At 42.9% G+C, this 22,743-nt stretch overlaps 1 protein-coding gene across 1 annotated transcript; it reads right to left on the reverse strand.

Moving 5' to 3' along the window:
• Nucleotides 1-1,939: 1,939 nt before the first annotated feature.
• LOC110090949 (metal transporter CNNM4) lies at nt 1,940-20,003 on the reverse strand. The gene is made up of 5 exons (XM_078380135.1): nt 16,522-20,003; nt 9,767-9,901; nt 8,852-8,977; nt 7,893-8,062; nt 1,940-3,111 (listed from the first exon to the last, which is right to left on the reverse strand). The coding sequence occupies exons 1-5, from the start codon at nt 17,864-17,866 to the stop codon at nt 2,995-2,997; spliced, it is 1,893 nt and encodes a 630-aa protein (XP_078236261.1). The 5' UTR covers nt 17,867-20,003; the 3' UTR covers nt 1,940-2,994.
• Between the last annotated feature and the right edge of the window lie 2,740 nt (nt 20,004-22,743).

Here is a 22,743-nt window from a genome sequence, read left to right on the forward strand (position 1 = left end):
AAGACAATTCAGGAAACCACCCACCCACCCTTGATTGTAGCTATCAGTAGAGGTATGGCCACACTTCCACTTTCCCAAATGTGTCTTTTCCCCACTTATCGATATCTGCCCAAGCCTCACCTTGATGTAGAGGAGATCAGAGAGGGCACGGAGTGTGTAGTCTGCTACGTATCGCGGACTGGCACTGGGCAGAACCTGCTGGGTGGTGGTGGTGCTGCTGCTGCTGTGGGCAGGCATCATGTAGTCATGGCTAACACCGTTGCCTGAGTGAACTGTGGAGTTGACATCTAGACAAAGGGGCAATAAGGTAGGAATTGAGTGCTTGATAGGCTGCAGGGTCCCCCTTTCTCTCTTATGTTTCACTCAACTTACTATCTACCAGAGATAAAAAGTTACGTTTAAAAAGTAGTTTGCTCCTGTTGTTCATTGCTGTGGCTGAAATCTTGTCATGCAGTTACTTAAATGCTGTAACTTGGCATACTGACATCAGTTAAGAAATCTCCACAGGAATTATTTGTTGCATACTGAGGTGCATGACCTGGGATGCTACAGATAATGCCTAAGGCGATTTACTGTCAGTTGGCCCTTCAATTTACGTCTTTTGCATAACTGTGCAACAGGATTTCAGCCAGTGTTTGAAAAGCAACATGTTAGTTATTACTCTTTGGAATGTTGACACAACTCCTCGTGCTGTGTGTTCTTTTCCATTCATTTCTGTTAATTGGGAAGAGAGACTTAGAACTGATGAGAGAATGGTATGAAATCTTAAAATGTTCCTATCAAAATGCCTGCGGAAATACCTTGATATATCCTTTAAGAATGGGTATGTTCTGGGCTGACAAGCTGATTCTATCTCATGGCTAATCTGGTAGGATTTCCAAGGTTTCTAAGCGGGATATTTAAGAGGTGGCTCTACCAGTGCCACACACAGCCCAGTATATTTTGATAGCCAAGCTGGGATTTGAACGCAGAACTCTTGAGTCCTAGTCCATCACTCAATCCACTACACTACACTTGCTCTCGCCCTTTAAGAGAAATTTAATAACTAGAACATATTGTTCATTACAGTAAAAAACTTACATCAGTTCTACGCTTAAGCTAATTTCAAAATAAAACTTTCTTGCACCCTTATTATCCAGAAAGATGACTAATTAACAGGTGCTACTCATCCTGTGTACATCCAATGCCTCCTAGGAGGAGCCCATGCTATCCTCTTAACTTCTCTGCCTTGAGCATTTCTTTACCACTTAATAAAAGGACGTTTGTTCTTTTGTCAACATCCACAAGTTCTCAGGCACTGATTTTGAGAGGTGAAAAACAGTGAGTAGGAGCAGAGTTGTCCTGCAGACTTAAGGAACCTCCTAACCAGCATTTATTTTAAAAATTATTTCTTTGGACTGCCACTCCCAGACCCAGCATGGCCCCTGTCTTTCTGTCTTCCTTACAAAACTGGGACCCAAGGCAGCTTACGATAGGATTAAAAAGCAACAGAATAAACTCTCTCTTCTGTGTGAAGAAGTGAACTTGTCAATGAAAGCTCACATTAAAATACAGCACTTAGTCTTGAAGGTGCCACAAATGTATTTGTCTTCTTTATTTTGTATTTTTCTTTTCTTTTTGCCTGATATGCTTGCATGGCTTCCTCTTCTAAAAGATTAAACTCCGTCCATTTTAAGTACACTCCCACAACCTCACTTTTCATGATAGCTTTTTATGAAAGACAACTGGAGGACGGGAAGAAAGGAAAGGCACAGAATTCTGGAGGTGTTTCCACTTTGTTATCATGCAGTCCTCCTGTCTCATCCATTGAATTTTTATTGGCATCTTCCACTTCTAACCTTCCTGTGTTTCCCTACCATATCCTCCAGTCTTTTTATTTTCACAGTTAAGAGGAAAAACAACAGTATCATTTGACTAAGCCATCTCCCTAGAAAGTACATGGGGTTCTATTGGACTGGGCTAGCAGTTCTGGCACCCTGACTATAGAATTCTGGATTATTTGAAAATTGTCTCCTAGTGAAACCACTAGATGGCAGAAAATCAATATCTGATATGAAAACACAGCTTACAAAGAGGCTCAGGAACCAAATGTCAAAAAGTGGCAAAATTTGTATATCCCTGCTCCTCTGCTCGTGCAATGACTTGCATTCCATCACCAACACATTGGTTTTTCTTCTGTTTAGCTTTATTTGCCTCTTGCATCTTGGCCAGGGCCAGCAGCTAGTCACCAGCTAGTGTATCCAATGATTTATTAGTTCGATTTCATTTTTCACGGGAGACGGAGGCATGGGGATTTGAGCCCCTGCTTGCCAGTTGCTCGAATAATGCGTTTTCCGTATTTTACTGGCTGAAATCCTATTGTGCTTGGCACAGTGTAACATTACGCCTGCAGAAATTCATGGGGAGTTACACCAAGGCAATGTATCTAGTTGCACAACTGGTTGAGCAACTCATTGGAAAAACAGAGGCACAACTCTATACATGCAACTGCCTCCCCAAGTGTGATTTCCACCGTGGTGCAAATTTTGCATCAGCCTACGCAACTTCATGTTACATGTATCTAGTTGCACAACTGATAACTGCACAGTTCCCGTGGGACCTAATGCAAAGTTGGTTAATCCGTCCTCTACCACTAGGGGCAGATTTTTTTAAATTTTCTTCTTCTTTTGACCTAAAATGAACTTAAGTCAAAAAAAGGGGCAGGAAAGGTTTTTTTCATTCATAAGTCAAGGCTCCATTTGCAAGTCGAAGCAACATTTTGCAAACGGAGCCGTTCGTAACTCGAAATGTTCACAAGTGGAGACATTCGTAAGTCGAGGTACCACTGTAAATGTAGCTCAAAGAGTGGGATGTCCCTCTGCCTACAAGGCCAGCTAGCAGCACCACCTCCCTTTTCTCCTGCCACCTTCCTCGTGCAGGAGGAAGTTGATGAAAACCCACCAGGGGCTCAGGCCGCAGTTATAGGGAGGGATGGAACTCTGTAGGGAAAGGGAGTCAAAGATTACCTGCTGAGAAAGGTGAACCCAACGCCATGGCACCATAATAGGAAAAGGGGCCGTTTTCAAATTTCATTTTGTCATTATAAGCTTCCGCCTCCACCTCCACCTTCCCCTGTAACAGAAAGGCAAATTCAATGTTTTAGTATTAAGACGCTAATTGGACCAATTCCTCCATCTTTATAGGATGCAGGGCATGTGCTTTTTCTTGGCTGATGGGCAGATCTAAAGAGACTGCACAACATACACCCCTGCTTCAGAAAATCTCAACACAAAGAGAACCTAGCACTAACAGCCGGGAAACCAAGGCAGAAGTACCGAAAAGTAAATCAATGTCACCATCATCTCTTCCAACTCTGCAACCAAGGGATCAAGCACCTAAACCTAAGAAAGGGACCTTTCAGGAGACAGCCCTCACTCATTCTGAAGCCCCACCCTCTAATAAGGAAGTCTTAGCTACTCTCACTGAACTCAGTACCAACTGGGAGGAAACCAAAATCAGCTTGGCCTCTCTACAAATATGAACTGAATCCTTGAGAGATCATACTGTGATGCCACTCATTCTTACCCCACCCAACCATGAAACTCATTTCCAAGCTTCTAGGATGATGGGCCAACAGAAATGAGGAAATATCTCTACACAGTTGATGGACTGCCATCCAATGGACCTGATGCTTCTAGACCCAGAAGACCCCAAGGACAACTCAACCACTAGGCAGGCCCAGAAGGAGAAAACAAGAAACCGGGCCTTCTCGGCGGTTGCCCCTCGGCTGTGGAACACACTCCCCACTGAAATCCGACTGGCACCCTCGCTGGGGGTTTTCAAAAGCCAATTAAAAACGTGGTTGTTTAAACAGGCCTACCCCCCAGTCAATTAAGTCATTTTCCTTTTCTCTTTCTCTATCTTTTTTTTTTTTATACCACCATCTTGGAAACCTTTTGTTTAGTACTAATTTAGTATAAATGCATTTTATATGTTTTTTAACTTGTTTTAACTGATGTAAGCCGCCCCGAGTAGACGTTGTCTAGAGGGGCGGGGTAAAAATCAAATAAATAAATAAATAAATAAATAAAATCACCCATTAAACCTAAGGCGGCAATAACCCCTACTGTTCCAGCATCCATAAGATTCAGCCCTATCACCAATCAATCTCCAAGGGATCTGCTGCTACAGCTTGATATTGAAGATGAAGCTTTATCAAAAGAGGCCCTGGACAGCTTCACCTCTCTCCCATGGGAAGAGCAGGTAATGACAGTTAAAAAGGTAGAGGTAGTAAGGCAGGAGCTTGTGACTCTCCTTGAATTCAGGCTGAAGTACATCCAGAACTGACACCCCCTGCCGATGCTCCAACCCTTTTATGACAGAACTGCCCTGACCCACAGAACAGCTCCAACTCCCAGTGCTCACTTTCAGTTTTATCATGGAACATCGCTGGATGGACCTGGAGTTTGGGAAATTTCTTTCAATGTTTCACATCCTTTGTTTGCAGGAAACCTGGCTAATTGATTCCTCTCCCCTGGTGTTACATGGATATACCCCATTTCCGCTTCCTGCTCTTAAAACATCCAGGAAAGGGAGAGCTAGAGGAGGTTTAGCTATCTTGGTCTCTGTCAAATTGGACGTGGAGCTGGAAGTCATTTACCGATCGGAAAGAAATTTTATTCAGTCAGCATTGGTAAGGGGAACATGGGGCAATGGGTTGGAGGCACCAATATGTATTAGTGCCTACTGTCCACCTGGTAAAACAGAAAATTTCACCTCTTTCTGATATGAATTGGAAGAAGCCATCAACCGCTGTGAGTTTTTGCACCCAAGAGCAGCTGTAATTTTGTGTGGTGACTTTATGCCAGAATTGGCTCTGGATCAACTGAGACAACAGCTGATTCAGACCTAGAGTATAATGAACCCTTCCTATCTGACCGTCTTTCTTTGATAAAGTCCTCTACAAACAAGGTAGGAAGCTGGCCGAGACAATGTCTGGCCTAGAACTAATTTGCCTTCATGGCAGCTCTCAGGATCACTCAAAAGGATATTTCACCTTCCTTAATAGTCGGGCAGGGAGTGTCGTTTATTATATATTTTGCTCCCCTAGGTTGGTGTGCCAGGAGACAAAATATAATATATTAGACCAACTCGATAGTGACCACCTACCCATCTGTCTCTCAATCCCCCTGACAACTCCACAGTTGCCCCCACCACTGACTGATTGGGCAAAGAGAACTATGATTGTAGGGAAACGCTTAAAATGGTCCCCCCCTTGTCGACCAAACAATTCGGGAACAGCTAAACATCCCACATCTGTTGAGTGCACATAGGGATATTGTAACCGGACATAGGGAGCCAATAGAAGGCACCAACTATATCAATTCTAACTTAAGACCTCTATTAACTAAAAAGCCACAGGAGTCTTCCCCGGCCCCACATAGATGGGAATGGTATGACCAAGAATGTAGACTAACCAAAAAGCATCTAGCTCATTTAACAAGGAAGACGAGGAAGATGCACTCAAATTCAAATCTGGAGGTGTTGGCTTGCTACCGCTCAAAATATAATGAACTTTTAAAACAAAAGAAATGGGCATTCATGTCAGCCCAGTGGGAGGAACTAGGGCAGGCTGTGCTGGAAAAGAAAGAGCAAAAATTCTGGAGTATGGTCTCAGCTATGGATATAGGTCCCAATCCTGCACCAAATGCCTGCATCACAGCAAAGGCCTGGTGCCAACACTTTCAAACTATTTTCAATAGTGATGCAAACACTGGGCCACAGAAAGTGAGAACCCTCCAGACTCTACTAAACTCTACACCCGAATGGCCCCCAGTTTCAGAACGGGAAGTGCATAAACTTATTGATGCCTTAGCAACAGAAAAAGCACCTGGCGAGGACATGATCCCGCCAGAGGTGTATAAGAACAACCCGGAATGGTGGGCCCCAGTCCTAGCACAGCTCTTCTCTCACATTAATGCTACAGGAATTCTTCCCGATGGGTGGAGGCAGAGCATAATTTTCCCAATCTACAAAACAGGCGATAAATCCACCCCCCAGAATTACCACCCAATCAGCTTACTGGATATTAGCTCTAAGCTTTATACCCGCCTTCTTTCCCAGAAGCTGACTAAATGGATGGAGGAAAATAATATCCTTCATCAGGAACAAGCAGGTTTTAGGAAGGGCCATAGCACAGTAGATCAAATCTACGTGCTACATCATCTCGTGTGCAAATATACCTCCAGTCCATATAAATGGCTGTTCATGGCTTTTATTGACTTCTCCTCTGCATTCGACACAATCACTAGAAACCGCCTGTGGGATAAGCTCACAGAGACCAACATTGATAAGAGACTTCTAACCCTAATACAAGAACTATACTCCAACACAACGTCGAGGGTAAGGATTAGCACAGATGGAAGGCTGACAGAGGAAATTCACATTAGCAAAGGGGTAAAACAAGGATGCTTACTCGCACGCCTACTTTTTAACTTTTATATTAATAATACTGTAACAGCCTTAAACCATCCAGACCATTTCGCCCCCTCAATTGGGAACTTCAAGATTGCATGTCTCATATACACTGATGACATTGTTCTATTATCTATGAACAAAAAGGGATTGAAACGAAGCTTAAATAAGCTCCAAGAGTTTAGCCACCTAGAGCAATTAAAAATAAATTATACAAAATCTAAAGTGATGACTTTTGGAAAGCATCCCCCCAAATTTAGCTGGACTATAGGTGAAAACAAAATAGAACAAGTCCAGACCTTCAAATACCTGGGAGTGCATTTCGATGAGAAAAACTGCTGGAAATCCCAGATACAGAGCATGAAAATATCAGTTCAAAAAACTAGCCATGCTCTGGTCAAATTTTTTCATTCTAAAGGTGGCAAACTAGTAACCCCAGCTTTAAAAGTATTTTCAGGGAGGGTCACCTCTCAAATGCTTTATGGAATTGAGATCTGGGGTATGAATCAGAACAACCTACACCACCTTGAAGTAGGACAGAATAAATTTTTGAGGCACATCCTCGCGCTACCCCAGGGGACCCCAGCAGCTTTTCTCAGAACAGAGACAGGTATGGTGTCCATTAAAGCCAGGGCAACGCTAGCTATCCTCTGTTATGATAAGAGGGTGATGGATATGCCCGACCAACGTCTACCCAAACGTTGCATGGTAGAGCAATGGAAGAGTGGCGTCTGGGCAACCTCAGTTCAAGCCCTACTAAAATCTAAATCCCTCTCTACCGATATTTTTGTTTTCTCAGGGGTTAAAAGAATGTTGAGGGACTGGCTCTACAAATTGGATAACGACCAGGACTTATCCTCAATCCACTCTTCAAATTTCTCTCAGTGGTACCACCTGCTGAAAAGAAACCACTCAAGGGCGCAATATTTACAAACACTTACTTTTCTCTCCTTGAGAACCACATTTACAGAACTCTGTTATCAAACCATGCCAACCGCTGTCTTAGACGGCAGGTACATGAATGTACCTAAGCATCTGAGGCTGTGTATTTGCGGAGCAGGTGAGATAGAGGATGTTGTCCACTATTTACTTAACTGTCAGCTCTATCAAAACCCCAGAGAAAAATTCCTGGGTAACCTTTTGGTTGCACTACAGGAGGAAAGACCTCAGACAAAGGTGGTCAGGTTGCTTTCGGATTGTGACCCATTTATCACTTATAGAACAGCGCTGTTAGCAAAAGCGGCCAGAAACATTGACGCTAATTCCCTGAGAGCCATTGCAATCAATTGGGCTGGAGACTCCCAGATATGAACGGTCTCTTATTATTTTATATTTCCGTGATTTTATTCTGATTTTATTTGATTATATTTGTATTTTAAACAATTGTGACGGCTTTTAGCTAATGCAATAAACTTGAGTCTGGTCTGGTCACAAAATACCTTCAAGATGAGGATGAAGTAGTCAGCCTCTTTGGAATTTTCATAGAGGTAATGGTGGGGGGAGTCCTTCTGGTCCTCATTAAATCGCAGTTCACAAACCACATCCCGTTGGTGCAGGAGATGCTGCAAGTATTTTTCCGAGAGGAGATCAGGAGAAAATGGGCTTACCTCTGCAAGATCCAGAGAGAGAACAGGAGTCAAAAACTCACCCAGAGCTTGGAAAAGTGATATGATTGATTGGTTGGTTGGTTAACTGACTGACTGAGATCTCAGATCCCAGAATCACTAGCTGAGGGCTTCTGAGAATTGTAGTTCAGAAAGCATAGAATCATAGAGCTGGAAGAGGCCTATAAGGCCATCAAGTCTAACCCCATGCTCACTGCAGGAATCCAAATCAAAACAGGACAGATGGTTGTCCAATTTTCTCTTAAATGCCTCCAGTGCTGGAGCACTCACCACTTCCTGAGGTAATTGGTTCCATTGTCATACTGCTCTAACAATTAAGACATCATTCATCCTAAATCTGGCTTCCCATAGCTTGAGCTCATTATTACGGGCCCTGCATTCTGGAATGATTGAAAACAGATCCTGTCCTCCTCTGTAAAGACTACCTTGCAGGTAGGCAGCCCATTCACACAACTTGCATGATCTACTTGTGGTAAGAAGGAACATTTTGTAATCTCAGTGGCCATTCCGTTTGGGGATTCTGGGAGTTGTGGTCCAAAAAAAGTAACTTTTCTAAAACCTGGATACACCAAGGAGAACTCAACAAAGTGGAAGATCCTTGCCTGAGAAAACACTTCCCTAAAGGAGATGGTATTATTCAGACATCACTTCTGGCTTCACCTCCCTGCCACTCATAGTGGCCCCTGGATCAGACCACTTCCTTCTGGCCCGTGTGTCTGCACAATAAAATGGCAACCAGCCTATAATCCCCAGTGGATGTTGGAGATTTATACCTGCGGAGAGGAATCGATGGGCGGCCAAGAGGAGCTGAGGTGAGATTTTAGCTCCGTAATTCCCCTTGAACACGGAAAAATCCCATTCCCTCCTGCTGCTGACTCTTCTCTTAGTACGGTTGTCCGCTGCAAAGGAAGAAGGCAAAAAGGCTAGTCAGCAGTGCCAGGGTTGCCAAAGATGATTGCAGATGGGGCTATGTGCAACCTTATGCAACCCTACTGAACCTAAGCCAGCTTGATCCAATTTAGCTATCTAGCCAAGCACTCAACTATCTGGGAAGAAAGCATGGTCTCAGAACTGACATCACATCTACTAGAACCAGGTCTTTTGTATAGCTTTAGAAATAACTGTTCAAGATCAAGCTCCCCAAAGTATTTCACACTGTAGCAGTGGTAGCCAAGTCAGCTTGGAAAAAGGAAATGCATGGTAGATTAAAGGTAAAGGTTCCCCTTGACATTTAGTCCAGTCATGTCTGACTCTAGGGGGCGGTGCTCATCCCGTTTCCAAGCCATAGAGCCAGCATTTGTCCGAAGACAGTTTCCGTGGTCACGTGGCCAGTGCGACTAGACATGGAATGCCATTACCTTCCCACTGAGGTGGTACCTATTAATCTACTCGCATTTACATGCTTTCGAACCGCTAGGTTGGCGGGAGCTGGGGCAAGCGACGGGAGCTCACTCCGTCGCGTGGATTCAATCTTACGATGGCTGGGTTTCTGACCTTGCAGCACAGAAGCTTCTGCGGTTTAACCCACAGCGCCACCATGTCCCCCTCATGCTAGATTAGTCTCCACTAATTAAAATTCTTTATGTTCTGCGTTCTCCCTGTCTCGCTCTCCACCCCTCAGTCACAGACATGCACTCACAAACACTGTTCTTTTCTACAAACAAGACAAAAAGGCAGATGAACCTAACTGTAAATATCTGACTCATCAATGATCTCTGAATTGATGATCTCTTCGATGACATCCTCCAAGGTCACCACACCCAACGCTTCACATGGACGCTCATCCTCTGCCATCTTTTGGACAACAGCCAGGTGAGATTTCCCTGTGGGACAAATACTGTTTATATTACTTTGGCTAGCCAGAATCACATCAGATGATTCTGTCCATGGCTCAACAAATTTCTGAAACTGATAAAAAGCTCATATATATGGAAGATAACCTCAGAAGGTCTAATATTAAAATAATGAATTTCCAAGTGCAACCGGGACAAGATCTCAGAAAAGAGGTTATGGTTTGGATTAACTCCATAATGGTAGTAATAGTTAATGATGGTTTAACGGAAAAGATTTTTCTAGGCCGAGGCACAAGACAAGGCTGCCCACTTTCACCAATATTGTTTTGTACGGTTATAGAATTATTAGCTAACGCAATAAGAAACGATAAATCAATCAAAGGAACAGATAAAAATGATATAATTAAAATTAATTTGTTTGCTGATGATTCATTATTGACTATTAAAAATCTACTAGAGAGTATGAAAACATCAAAAACCATTTAGAAAAATTTGGGGAAATAACAGGTTTAATGATTAATTGGCAAAAATCACAAATGATGATGTTTAATTATACTATACAGGAACAAGAAATGTTTGTGAATAAATATAGTGTTAAAATGTGTAATCATATTAAATATTTAGGTATAAACGTAGTTAGAACAACTCAAATATTAAAGGAGAAAATTTTTAATAAATTAAAAAATAAAATTAAAGATAAATTGCAAGAGTATGCTAAATTGAAACTATCATGGTTTGGCAGAATTGCTATAGTTAAAATTAAAATATTACCAAAGATTACTTTTTTATTTAGAATGCTCCCAATACAATTAGAAGGCTTCCGGTTCCGGCGAGGGAGGAGGTAGTGTCTCTATTGAGCTCCGCTCCCTATCTAAAATAGTTTTAACAGTTATAAATATTTGGAGTTTTTCTCTGTAACGGAGGGAGGAACGAGCAGGCAAGCTCCAATCTCCACTCCCTTTTATGTTTTTACTCTTTTATCGTTTAAGCTTTTAGAAATAAGTTTTTATTGCTTGCAGCTTTTATCATAGAAGGGTCAGCCGCTACCAGGAGTAGCCTCCCCCACTTGCTTAGTACTGCTTAGCATTGTTTTATTATGATTTTAAACTGCCTACTCTGAAAAACTAATCATGCAGCATTTCTTTGAATGAGATTTGCTTGCCGTCCGAAAATAGCCTTTTACTGAATGCTGAACGCTGAAGCTTTTATATATTTTTATATTTTTAAACGTATTTTTATATTTTACCTTATATTTTATATCATATTTTACCTTATATTTTAACTGGAATCTGGGTGGTTTGAAGGAAGAAGAGCGCCACTTAAGACAACAAAGGGCTTTTACTGCCTAACTTTTAATGAAGATTATGTCTCCAGGTTTCTGGCTGAAGCATTTCTTTTGAGTTTACTTCACACCTGTGGCTTTAAATTCCCCTTCCAGAACTACAAGCCTCCTCACAAAGGATTACAAAACCTTTACCCCTACTTTACGAAAACTTGGACATTGCATACCGGAGAGGAGTGACTGTATGAGTAGTAGTATTTAAGATAAACAAGGGAGACAGATTGCCTTGAACCTGCAATCAGCAAATCCTCAAATTCTCACCAACTTAAAACATAGTGTATTTAGCAAGAATGGGAAACAAATGTCATAGATCAAGCCCAGGTCATCACCCAGCCAAAGCAGCGAAGCAACTGAAAATAGACAAGCTTCTAACAACCAACTGTGCAGTGAGTAATTTAATTGCTGGGCCCCTCACAGCCATAAGCAACCAATTTGCAATATTGGGGGATGAAACGCTCCCAATCACTGAGGAGTTAAATGCTGAACCTTCCCTGCCCTCCCCGGCTAAGGCTCTTTCAGATGCCACTATCAAACATCTGCCTACCCACTTAGCAGAATACTGTGTGCTCACAGCTCAAACTGTTTCCGCAATATTTAATAATCTACAAAGGGTGTGTCATAAAATGAATGCAGTTGAATCCGCTTTGGGGAAACTCATGGAATCACTGATCCAAGCACCAAGAAACCCTCAATTAAAGAGGAACATGCAAGGCAACCAGATGGGGAAAAACAACAATATTGTTCCACAAAAGAAACCCCAACCCCAACCTGCCCAACACCAGAGGGAGGCTGCAAGGAACATGAATATCTTTGAGCCTACTCAGATCCTGCTGCAAATCGCACCAATCTCCATCAATAGGAGGAGATGGGATTCACATGAGACTGTTTTATCTTCCCTTAGCCAACTGTTAATGACAGAAGTACACAAAATAGACTTAACAACCATTAAATGGCTTCCTTATTCCAGGGGTCATAAGAGGGTACAACTCTCCTTTGAACATGCAGTGATCCCACTCATGCTATTCAAAATGAAAAGTTTTCTAGCCAAGTTTCAGATCACACCCATTAGAGTTTTCTCAGACACATCTTATATACCCCTGTTTCAGAGAAACTTAACACAAAGAGAGTCTAGCACTAACAGCTGAGAAACCAAGTCAGAAACCAAGCCAGAAGCTCCAAAAAGTAACCTCATGGCCCCAGCATCTCCGTCAACTCTGCAACCAAGGGATCAAGCACTTAAACCTAAGAAAAGGACATTTCAGGAGACTGCCCTCACTCAGTCTGAAGCTCCACCCTTTGATAAGGAGGCCTTGGCTACTCTCACTGAACTCAGTACCAACTGGGAGGAAACCAAAAACAGTTTGGCCTCTCTGCAAATATCAGCTGAATCCTTGAGAGATCATACTGTGATGCCACTCATTCTTACCCCACTCAAACATGAAACCCACGGTCAAGCTTCTAGGATGATGAGTCAACAGAAGTGGGCAAATATCTCCACACAGTTGATGGACTGTCATCCTATGGACCTGATTCTTCTAGACCCAGAAGACCCCAAGGACAATTCAACCACCAGCCACACACTGAAATCACCGATCAAACCTAAGGTGGCAATAACCCCTACTGTTCCAGCATCCATAAGATTTAGCCCTATCACCAATCAAACTCCAAGGGATTTGCAATTACAGCTTGATATTGAAGATGAAGCTTTATCGAAAGAGGCTTTGGACAGTTTCATGTCTCTCCCATGGGAAAAGCGGGTACTGACACTTAAAAAGGTAGAGGCAGTAAGGCAGGAGCTTGAGACTCTCCTTGAAACCCGTCGGCCCAACATCACAATTTAGGCTGAAGTACATCCAGAACCAACACCCTCTGCTGATGCTCCAACCCTTTTATGACAGAACTGCCTTGACTCACAGAACAGCTCCAACTCCCAGTGCTCACTTTCAGTTTTATCATGGAACATCGCTGGATGGCAAAATAAGTTGGTGGACCTGGAGTTTGTGAAATTTCTTTCAATGTTTCACATCCTTTGTTTGCAGGAAACCTGGCTAATTGATTCCTCTCCCCTGGTGTTACATGGAGATACCCCATTTCTGCTTCCTGCTCTTAAAACATCTAGGAAAGGGAGAGCAAGAGGAGGTTTAGCTATTTTAGTCTCCGTCAAATTGGACGTGAAGTTGGAAGTCATTTACCAGTCTGAAAGAAATTTCATTCTGTCAGTATTGGTAACGGGATCATGGGGCAATGGGTTGAAGGCACTAATATGTATCAATGACTACTGTCCACCTGATAAAACGGAAAATCCCACCTCTTTCTGGAATGAACTGGAAGAAGCTATCAACCGCTGCGAGTCCCTGCATCCGAGAGCAGCTCTAGTTTTGTGTGGCGACTTTAATGCCAGAGTCGGCTCTGGCTTAACTGAGACGGTATTTGATTCAGATCTAGAGTACAACGAACCCTTCCTATCTGACCGTCTTTCTTTGGATAAAGTCCTCAATAAACAAGGCAGGAAGGTAGCCGAGACAATGTCCAGCCTACAACTAATTTGCCTTCATGGCAGCTCTCAGGATGATTCAAAAGGATACTTCACATTCCTTAATAGTTGGGCAGGGAGTGTCGTTGATTATATATTTTGTTCCCCTTGGCTGGTGCTCCAGGAGACAAAATATAATATAATAGACCGACCTGAAAGCGACCACCTACCTGTCTGTCTCTCCATTCCCCTGACGACTCCACAGTTGCCCCCACCTCCAGCTGATTGGGCAGAGAGAACTATGGGTGTAGGGAAACGCTTAAAATGCCCCCCCCTTGTTGACCAAACAATTCGGAAACAGTTAAACAACTCACATCTGCTGAGTGTACATAGGGATATTGCAATCGGACATAGGGATTCAATAGAGGGCATCAACTATATCAATTCTAACTTAAGACCCCTATTAACCAAAAAGCCACAGGAGTCTTCCCCGGCCCCTCATAGAGGGGGATGGTATGACCAAGAATGTAGACTAGCTAAAAAGCATCTAGCTCATGTAACAAGGAAGACGAGGAAGATGCATTCAAACAATACAATTAGAAGAAGAGGATTTTAAGTACTGACAGGGATTAATTAATGGATTTTGTAATCAAAGCAAAAAATCTAGAATAAGTAAAAGATATTGGTATAATGCTCAAAAAAAGGAGGTTTAGGTATGCCTAATGTTAAAAATTACTATATAGCAAACCAATTAAGAGTTATTGGAGATATTATATACAATAAAGAAAAATTAATTTGGTGGGAGATGGAATCTTTAGAAATAAATGGAAATGCGGAAGGATACTTGTTTAATACAGTAAAGAGAAGTTTAATAAATCAGATGAAAAACACCTTTTTAAGAAATCTGTTAAATATATGGAATAAATATAAAGAGAAGTTTTGTCCCTCAACTTCACCATTAAAATTAGTGGCTGAGATAGAAAGTTTTCCTACAAATTTAAAGGATTTAGTAGAACCGTTTAAGAATAAAAGGGCTGCAAGATTGAAGGACTGGATGTGCAAAATAAGTTCGAAGGAGTAGATTATGTCTAAACTTCAAACTTATAAACTATCATGGTATAATCTTATTCAGTTAGACACCTGGACGAAGGATTGGTTGAAAACTAATGGCAAATGTAGTGAACCTACCAAGTACGAACAATTTCTGTCATCACATGAAGATATGCAAGATACAAATTTGAAAGGAATAGTAAGTAAAATATATACAGTGGTGCCTCGTATAACAAGTGCACCGTTGAACGATGAATCCGCATTGCAATGTGGATTTCCCCATCGCTAATGCGAGGGCATGCTCGCACTAGGATGGGGGAACAACTGTTCAGCGGTTCCAAAATGGCCGCCTGAACACAAAAAAAACGGGTGCCGGTACACCCAAGATGGCCGCCGGGACTCTCAAAATAGCCGCCGGTACAACCAAGATGGCCGCCAGAACACAAAAAAATGGCCGCCGGTAAACCCAAGATGGCCTCCGGAACAAAAAAAATGGGCGCCGATACACCCAAAATGGCCACTGGGATGCTCAAAATGGCCGCCGGTACACCCAAGATGGCTGCCGGAACAAGGGAAAACATCAGAGAACGGTGAGTTTTGGGCCCATTTGGAACGCATTAAACTTTGTTTAATGAGTTCCAATGGGTTTTTTTGATCCGTTTTACGATGTTTTCCCATTACAGTATGCGGGGCACCACTGTAATATAAATTTGGAACAAGAGGAAAAAGAATGGGGAATAGAAGGTTTGAAATTAATTAGGGAAATGATTTAAAAATAGAAATTAATATAGAGGATTGGATAAAAATATGGAGGATGAGAGTCTTAAGATTAATGTCAACAAGAATAAAGGAATTTTTTAAAAAAAATCTGCTTAAGGTGGTATTTGACTCCTGTAAAATTAAATATAATAAATCCAGCATACCCCAAAGCATGTTGGAAATATGATGAGGAAATTGATACGTATTTTCATATGTGGTGGGAATGTAAATTGGTTAAGAAATTTTGGAAATTGATTTTTAAGGAAACGTGTGATATATTTGTTAAAGATATTGATCTTAATGCTAAAATTGCTTTATTGTCAATTTTTGATAACACAAATTTGGATTATTACTCGAAAGAATTAATCACCAATTTTATGACAAGTGCTAGAATATTAATAGCTAAATTTTGGAAAGACAAAAATAATATTAAAATCGAAGACTGGTATTGTGAAGTATGGGATATTGCATTAAACAATAAATTGACTATTGAACTTAAAATAAACAGAGGGGAAATAAATTCTAACAATTTTTATGATATTTGGGGTAAATTTGTGGAATTTGTGTTAGTGAAAGGAAGGGGGAAAGCCTCTAAAGAATACTCAATACAATTTTGGAGATGTAGTCCATAATAAAATATTATTAAATGGAGTCCCATGGGTATGGGGTGCACGTTAGAATTTAGTTAATAATAAGCACTATTATTTGTAATTTTTCCCCTGTATTTTTGTTGTCACATATGTTTTTGGTGTGTTTTTTTTTTTTGTATTATAAAATAAAAAAATAAAAAAGAACTTGTGTCTTTTACATAATACCAGTCAATGTTTTCGTAATATTGACTGTGTCTGGTGTTTCGGAATATTAATAATATGCTAACCACTGGCTCGGTTGCCAGGTACCCAAACCACTACATCAGTTTTACCTGTCCTAAAAGATCACAGTTCTGCCTGTTTGAAAGGTGCTTCTTAAACCGCTAAGCTGCAGAAAAATGTTGGAACCTGACCCTGGATCCACCACCATAGTTACCTTTTTTGAATTCTTCAAGCGCAGCTCCTAATGAGGTGGTATTTGAAATGTAATGCACCGGGTGCTTGTGAAACTTGGTGATTGTCCTCAGCGGGGTGCAGTCATCAGGATCAACAAAGGCAAGATCCTTGACGAACAGCATGTCCACAATATTAGTTCTGTTCTTCCCGCTATAGACAGGGATACGGGTGTAGCCACTCTTCAGAATGTCTGTCATGGTGTCAAAATCAAGGGTGGCTTCTGTGTTGATCAAGAAGCAGTCCGGCAATGGGGTCCTGACATCTTCCACCGTCTTCGTGCTCAGCTCCAGAGCTCCTTTGATGATGTTCAGCTCTTCGTTACCGAGGCCTGTGGAGGGCTGAGTCACCCTCAACATATCCAGCAATTTCTCTCGGGTGTAGGCAGTGCCTATTTCTTTACCAAATATGCGGTCCAAGATTTTACTGAGAGGATAAGATACTGGGTATGTCAGCCACATGACAAGCCGGGTAATGAAGGTGGTCTTCGCGCTCATGGCCAAGCCATGGCGGCAGCAGAGAGCCTGTGGGATTATCCCCCCCAACAGGACGATGGCAAAAGTTGAGATGCCAATAGCCACCACGCTGGCTCCAACCAGAAAGTCAAACGATATGGAGAAACAGTTGTTGACTAAGACATTAGCGATCAGCAAAGAGCACAGCAGGTAATTGCCCTTCTCGCGGAGGGGCAGAATTCTGGAAGCGTATCTCTTCTCCTTGTCCGTGCCAGCGTTCTGCAAAATGCGCAGTTCCTGGGGATTCAGAGACATCAGGCCTACGCTGAGGCCGCTGAAGATGCCTGAGAGTCCCAGATATACCATGAGTAAAATAATACGAAGTTCGAGAGGAAGGCCCAATTTCTCTTCCTTCACTACACGGAGGAACAAATCGTGGTCCCTATGTTCATGCTGTGGCTGCTCAGGATTGTCCGCAACGCACAGCACATAGTCCTTGTGGTGGATTTCCTTTCGCAGAGTCTGGACAATCACAGGCAGCACTGCAGTTCTTCCTCGTACCTTTAAAGCATATGGAAGCACCCGCAAGTCACTGGTCTTTTCCCAGCAGGCATCTTTGTGAGGAACGCCAGAGGTTGTTTCTGAGGCCAGCATCTCCCCAAAATAGACAGCCTGCCAGATGAACTCATTGATACCTCGCCCATAGATTCGAAGATGGATTCTGCTTCCTTCTACCACTTGAACGATGTCATTTTCTAAGTTGGCAGCCCCTGGCTTGGTGCTGTTCTCCAACTTCATGCCTATGATCACTGTGTTATTAGAGCTAGCACTAGCTAGCAATGGGAAAGTGAGCAGAAACAAGAATATCTTCATCTTGCCTTCTTCCTAGGCACAAAATCAAAACCTTCCTTCCATCAGTGTTCCCTGAAAACTATATTTAGTCTGTGCATCTCCTTACTTGAAGGTCTGCTCATAACAGACTGGGCAAACACGTGTCATAAACCCATTTCCTGTGGGGAGCACCCCCCCCCTTATTTGGCATGCTACATGTGCTGGCTGGCAATGACATTGAGAGGAAGAAGGGACTAAAATCCTAAATTTATTTATGTACTATAATCTAGCCAGAAGCTACCTAGCTTTGGGTAAAAGGGCATGGAATGGGGCTTACGTGTGACCCCCCCATCACCCACTGAGCACTTGGCACATACTGTATGTATAGGTTTACAAACTCTCACTCTCCTCCCCACAGATTCATCCCATTGCCTTGATGCCATCTTCAAAATCTCTTTCCCCCCTCACTCTTTGCCCTTCCCATAGCGTTTCTAACAGATTCTTCAAAAGTAACCCTCTCATCGCCTCCTTCCATTCCCTCTTAACCAACCAACACCAGGATGTGTATATACTTTCCACTAGCCATTCCACAGCTTTCAGTCACTTGCCAGATCTGCCAAACACAATACTTGCTGTGTTATAATAAAATGTAACACAGAAACACCAAATGTTGAACAACTTGAGTAATATTACACTCCATCCAAGCACGACGGTAGGGTACTTAGAATGCTCTTGGAAAGATCTAGTGCTTTACTTTGGTGGAATGTGCTAAATGCCTCACCAAACGACAAACCCTAGGATGGCAAAAGGTGGAGTCATGTTCATCAAAGCAGTGTGCTATAGTGGTGGAATACATAGAAGCATTCTCCACATACTTTCAGAGTTGACACTGTGAGGTCTGATTTTAAAAGCAGAACAGAAATGTGCAGAGAGGATACGTATGGCTATGCCGTTACAGTAAACAGATTCATCCGCATAAGTCCCTCAGCTTAGTGAAGGACACTAATGTTCACAAGATGTTTGGGTCTCCTTGAAGCACAAGAATACTGCAAATCCTTCACACGTTGTAAGTGCACTGGACCAAAGGATATTGCAGGCACATCTTTGATGGACACAAATATGGATGGTGCGGGGAAATGTCCATTATTTTAATCTTTATGCATTTCATGGAGGGAATGGGTTTCTTTTCTTTTTTCTTTTAAAACTTTCTCTAACATTCTTTTAAATAGGTCCTGCTATAATAGAACCAAAAGCTGATTTGCAAATAATCACTTATCGGGAGTGGGAAGTGGAATAGGAGGATTTAAGACCAAGCTGTGCATTTCATACCATTAATTGAAACCCTCTGGGAGATAATGTGTTCCTTCTCCTATCTGAACCCTCTAAGCTGCTATTAAAATCATCCTCTCCTCTCTGCTTTTGGCAGACAAGCTTGGGATGAGATTAAGGCAACAGCCAGAGGAGAGGAAACCAGCTTTGCCTTTTCCTCCTTGTCTTCCTTTGTGTCCAGAAGATTTTTGAAAGGGGTTCACGGGCAGCCCAAGATGGAAAGCCACTATATACGTATGTACTGAGTCAGGTCTCTGTTTGCTCCGCCTGGCCTGGTGTTGTCAGCACTGAGCCACAGAGAGATTCTCCAGGACTCAGGCAGGCATTTTCCACCCAGTTCTGATTCAAAATGCCAGGGATTGGACCGGCATGCAAAGGACTCTCACGAAGCTGCAATGCCCTTGGCTGCACACTCAGCCAGAGCCAGGCCAAGGATTCTGCATCAATCACAGTTCCCTGTACGGAAGCTGAGTGGGTGAGCAGATCAATCTTAGGATGGGATCAGATTGGGAAACAGCGCTCAGTTTGGACTGCTTGTGGCAGAGTCTGAGGCAAGGCTCCTGCAATAGCAATCCAGCCTGATCCTGATCTGTGACCAAGTTGGACCTCGTTGATCCAGCATCAGGGCTAAACGTCTTGGGGTCTCTGGGGGGGGGGAGTGATTCCTTCACAGATGGAAGGATCCCTGAAAGGAAAGTTGCTTTTGAGAAAGCCACCCCTTCTGGTGCAATCAGGCACTCTCCTTTTCTTGCCATCTGATCACACCCTTTCTTCAGCACTGGGAATGGGAGAGTATCTTCCACCACTTTGGTGGCTGGCTGGGCTAACGCGGGGGCTACAAGACAGGCTGGGTGACACAAACATCTAGGGAGAGATTAATTAGTCTATATGCCTTGCTTGTGGCTATTTTGCATGTATGAGCCATAACTGTGCTCCCTTCTGTTTTCACATTGATCAGAATTTTTCCTAAATACAATTTAAAAAAATGCATTCCTTTTCATACAATTTTTATTTATTTATTTATTTATTTATTCAATTTATATGCCGCCCAAACTACCCAGAGGTCTCTGGGCGGCTTACAATAATAATATACGCTTCAGGATTTTAAATCATTCTCACACCTTTGTTCACAGATTTCCCCAATACGTGCTTGCTGCATGCAGCTTTCCCTGACATACATTTTTGGATACAGTTTTGGGATCCAAGAGCTGCATCACAAATTTCAAATAAGTACGCAGCCTAAAAAATTCTTATCTTTTGATCCACAATCTTGGCAGGATGTTCAGCCAGTTCGCTTTGGAATGGAGGCCAGATTGAATGCTCCCTCATCCCTCTGAGCAACCACAGAGGGGAAAGACCAGAATGCGCAGGAGGAATCAAGGCAGTGGGAGAATTTTGCTCTTGCTTTGCAGTCTCTGGCCTCTGAGGAAGCTTCTTCAGTCGATTTCATGATAGGGCTGGCGCTGATAATCAAGAATCTAAGAGAAGATCGCCCCCACCAAGTCAGGTTATCTGTCTTTCTAACCCAGTACAGTGGGGTCTTGACTTAAGAACGGCTCAAGTTAAGAACATTTTGACTTAAGAACCGCTCTCATAGGAAAATATTGACTTGACTTACATACTTAGATTTGAGTTAAGAACTGGAAAAAAAAAACCACATGGGAGGCAGGGAAAGTGCAAAATGTGAACTTTCAGTTAACTGTTGGCCAGTGAAAAGGGTGCCTGTCTTCTTCCTCACTCCTCCCAGCGTTTAGAGAGTGGATTGGGAGACAGTCTTCGGACTGCCTGGTACTGGACTGCCTGGACTGTCTTTTCCCTGCCTTCCCTGAACCTTTCTTGACCTAAGAAAAAAAAAGAAACAAAATATCCCCCTCTAGTGGTTGAAGGCGGAATAGCAGCTTCCCATTAGTTTCTATGGACGGAAAAGAGCAGATACGGATCAAATGGTTTTCAATGCATTCCTATGGGAAATGCAGATTTGACCTGAGAAGTTTTTGACATGAGAACCGCCTTCCAATACGGATTAAGTTCTCAAGTCAAGACCCCAGTGTATCAGAGACCGTGAAATATCCTGATAGATCACCCAAAGCATCACATGATATATTATCCTAGACTCATACAGTTGGAGGGGGAGTGGTAGACCATTCACTCCAACCTCCTGTTCAAGGCATGAAAACCTCAGCTAGAGGCTCCCGAAGAGATGGCGATGCAGCCTCCATGTTCAGCTGTATTTTGCTTTTAAGTGGATGCTGCAGAGGTTAAATCTGAGGCTTTCTTCATGCAAAGCAGAAGCTGATGCTTCTGTTCTTGTTATGTGCCACCAAGTTGCTTCTTCTGACCTGCAGGGATTTTAAAGTACAGTGGTGCCTCGCTTAACGAGTGCACCGTATAACGACAAAATCGCATAGCGATCCGTTTTTTTGGATCGCTAATGCAATCGCTCAACGTTTTTTTAATAGGGCAAAATTCGTTTTGCGGTTTTTTTGGATCGCTAATGCGATCGCTCAACGTTTTTTTAATAGGGCAAAATTCGCTTTGCAAAGACCGGTAAGCGTTTAGCTTACCAATCTTCACAAAACGAAGCCCAACGATCAGCTGTTCGGTGGCCAAAATGGCCTCCGGAAGCCCGGAAATGGCCCAGAATGGGCGAGGGGAGGGCGCGAAAATGGCTGCCTGCCATTAAGAAGCATCGCTGAACGGTGAGTATTCGGCCCATTTGGAACGCATTAAACCATGTTTAATGCGTTCCAATGGAATTCCCTGCCCCATTCAACGATGCTTCAGCATAGCGAAGGTTAATCCAGAACGGATTAACCTCGCTATGCGAGGCACCACTGTATATGAGATGTTTCAGGAGGGGTTTATCCTTGGTTTCTATGGATGGCTGGGGACTTGAACCAGCATCTCCTGACCTCCAGGTCAGTCCTGCTATCTCACTGGCTCTTCTGCCTTCCTCTGCCCTCAAATAAAACATATTACCATTCTTTGTGGTTTTGAATAAAGAATTATCTGCCTAGACTGGAGACCCCTTCCCCAGGATTTCTGGCAGGATGGCTTTCTCAGATTTGCTGGATATTCACCTCGAGTACTTTGGCAAAACATGGCAGGCTTGGTGTGATTATGTTATTGGGAAAGGGCCTGTTTTAAGCATAATTAGCCTTTATTCAATATCATCATGTTAGCAAGTTCAGTCCCAACAAGACAGAAGTGCTCCTACTCAATCTGTGGGCAGATCAGGGAATAGGGATTCGCCTCGTATTAGACAGGATTCGGCTTCCTGTGAAAGCCCAGGTTCAGAGCTTGGTGAGGCTCCTGAATTTAGCCCTGAGCCAGCGTCCGCCCAGTGTTCGGGAGAGAACAAGGCAGTTAGATGAGGCTGGTGATGCAGGGGTCAAGCTGCTGTGCAGGCATCCTCCAGCCGTGAGAGCCGATGGGAACAACCTGCTCTGAATAGAGGTCTTGGAACAGCGTCCAGGGTGGCTGAGAAGGGAACAAACTGCTGTCCTGCAGCCAAAACTGTGCTCGTGATCTGGGGTTCAATCCCAGGTAGCCGGCTCAAGATGAACTCCGCCTTTGATCCTTCCAAAGCT

Source organism: Pogona vitticeps, chromosome 9, assembly GCF_051106095.1.
Source record: "Pogona vitticeps strain Pit_001003342236 chromosome 9, PviZW2.1, whole genome shotgun sequence".
Classification (NCBI taxonomy): Eukaryota; Metazoa; Chordata; class Lepidosauria; order Squamata; family Agamidae; genus Pogona; species Pogona vitticeps.

What these genes read in the sequence shown, in the direction of transcription:
- LOC110090949 (XM_078380135.1), bottom strand. Translation starts at nt 17,866, where the DNA reads ATGAAGATATTCTTGTTTCTGCTCACTTTCCCATTGCTAGCTAGTGCT. An exon ending in GCTTGAAGAATTCAAAAAAG is followed by an intron (nt 9,902 to 16,521) that starts GTAACTATGGTG and finishes TTTGTCCCACAG; the next exon opens with GGAAATCTCACCTGGCTGTT. An exon ending in TGATGAGTCAGATATTTACA is followed by an intron (nt 8,978 to 9,766) that starts GTTAGGTTCATC and finishes CTTCCTTTGCAG; the next exon opens with CGGACAACCGTACTAAGAGA.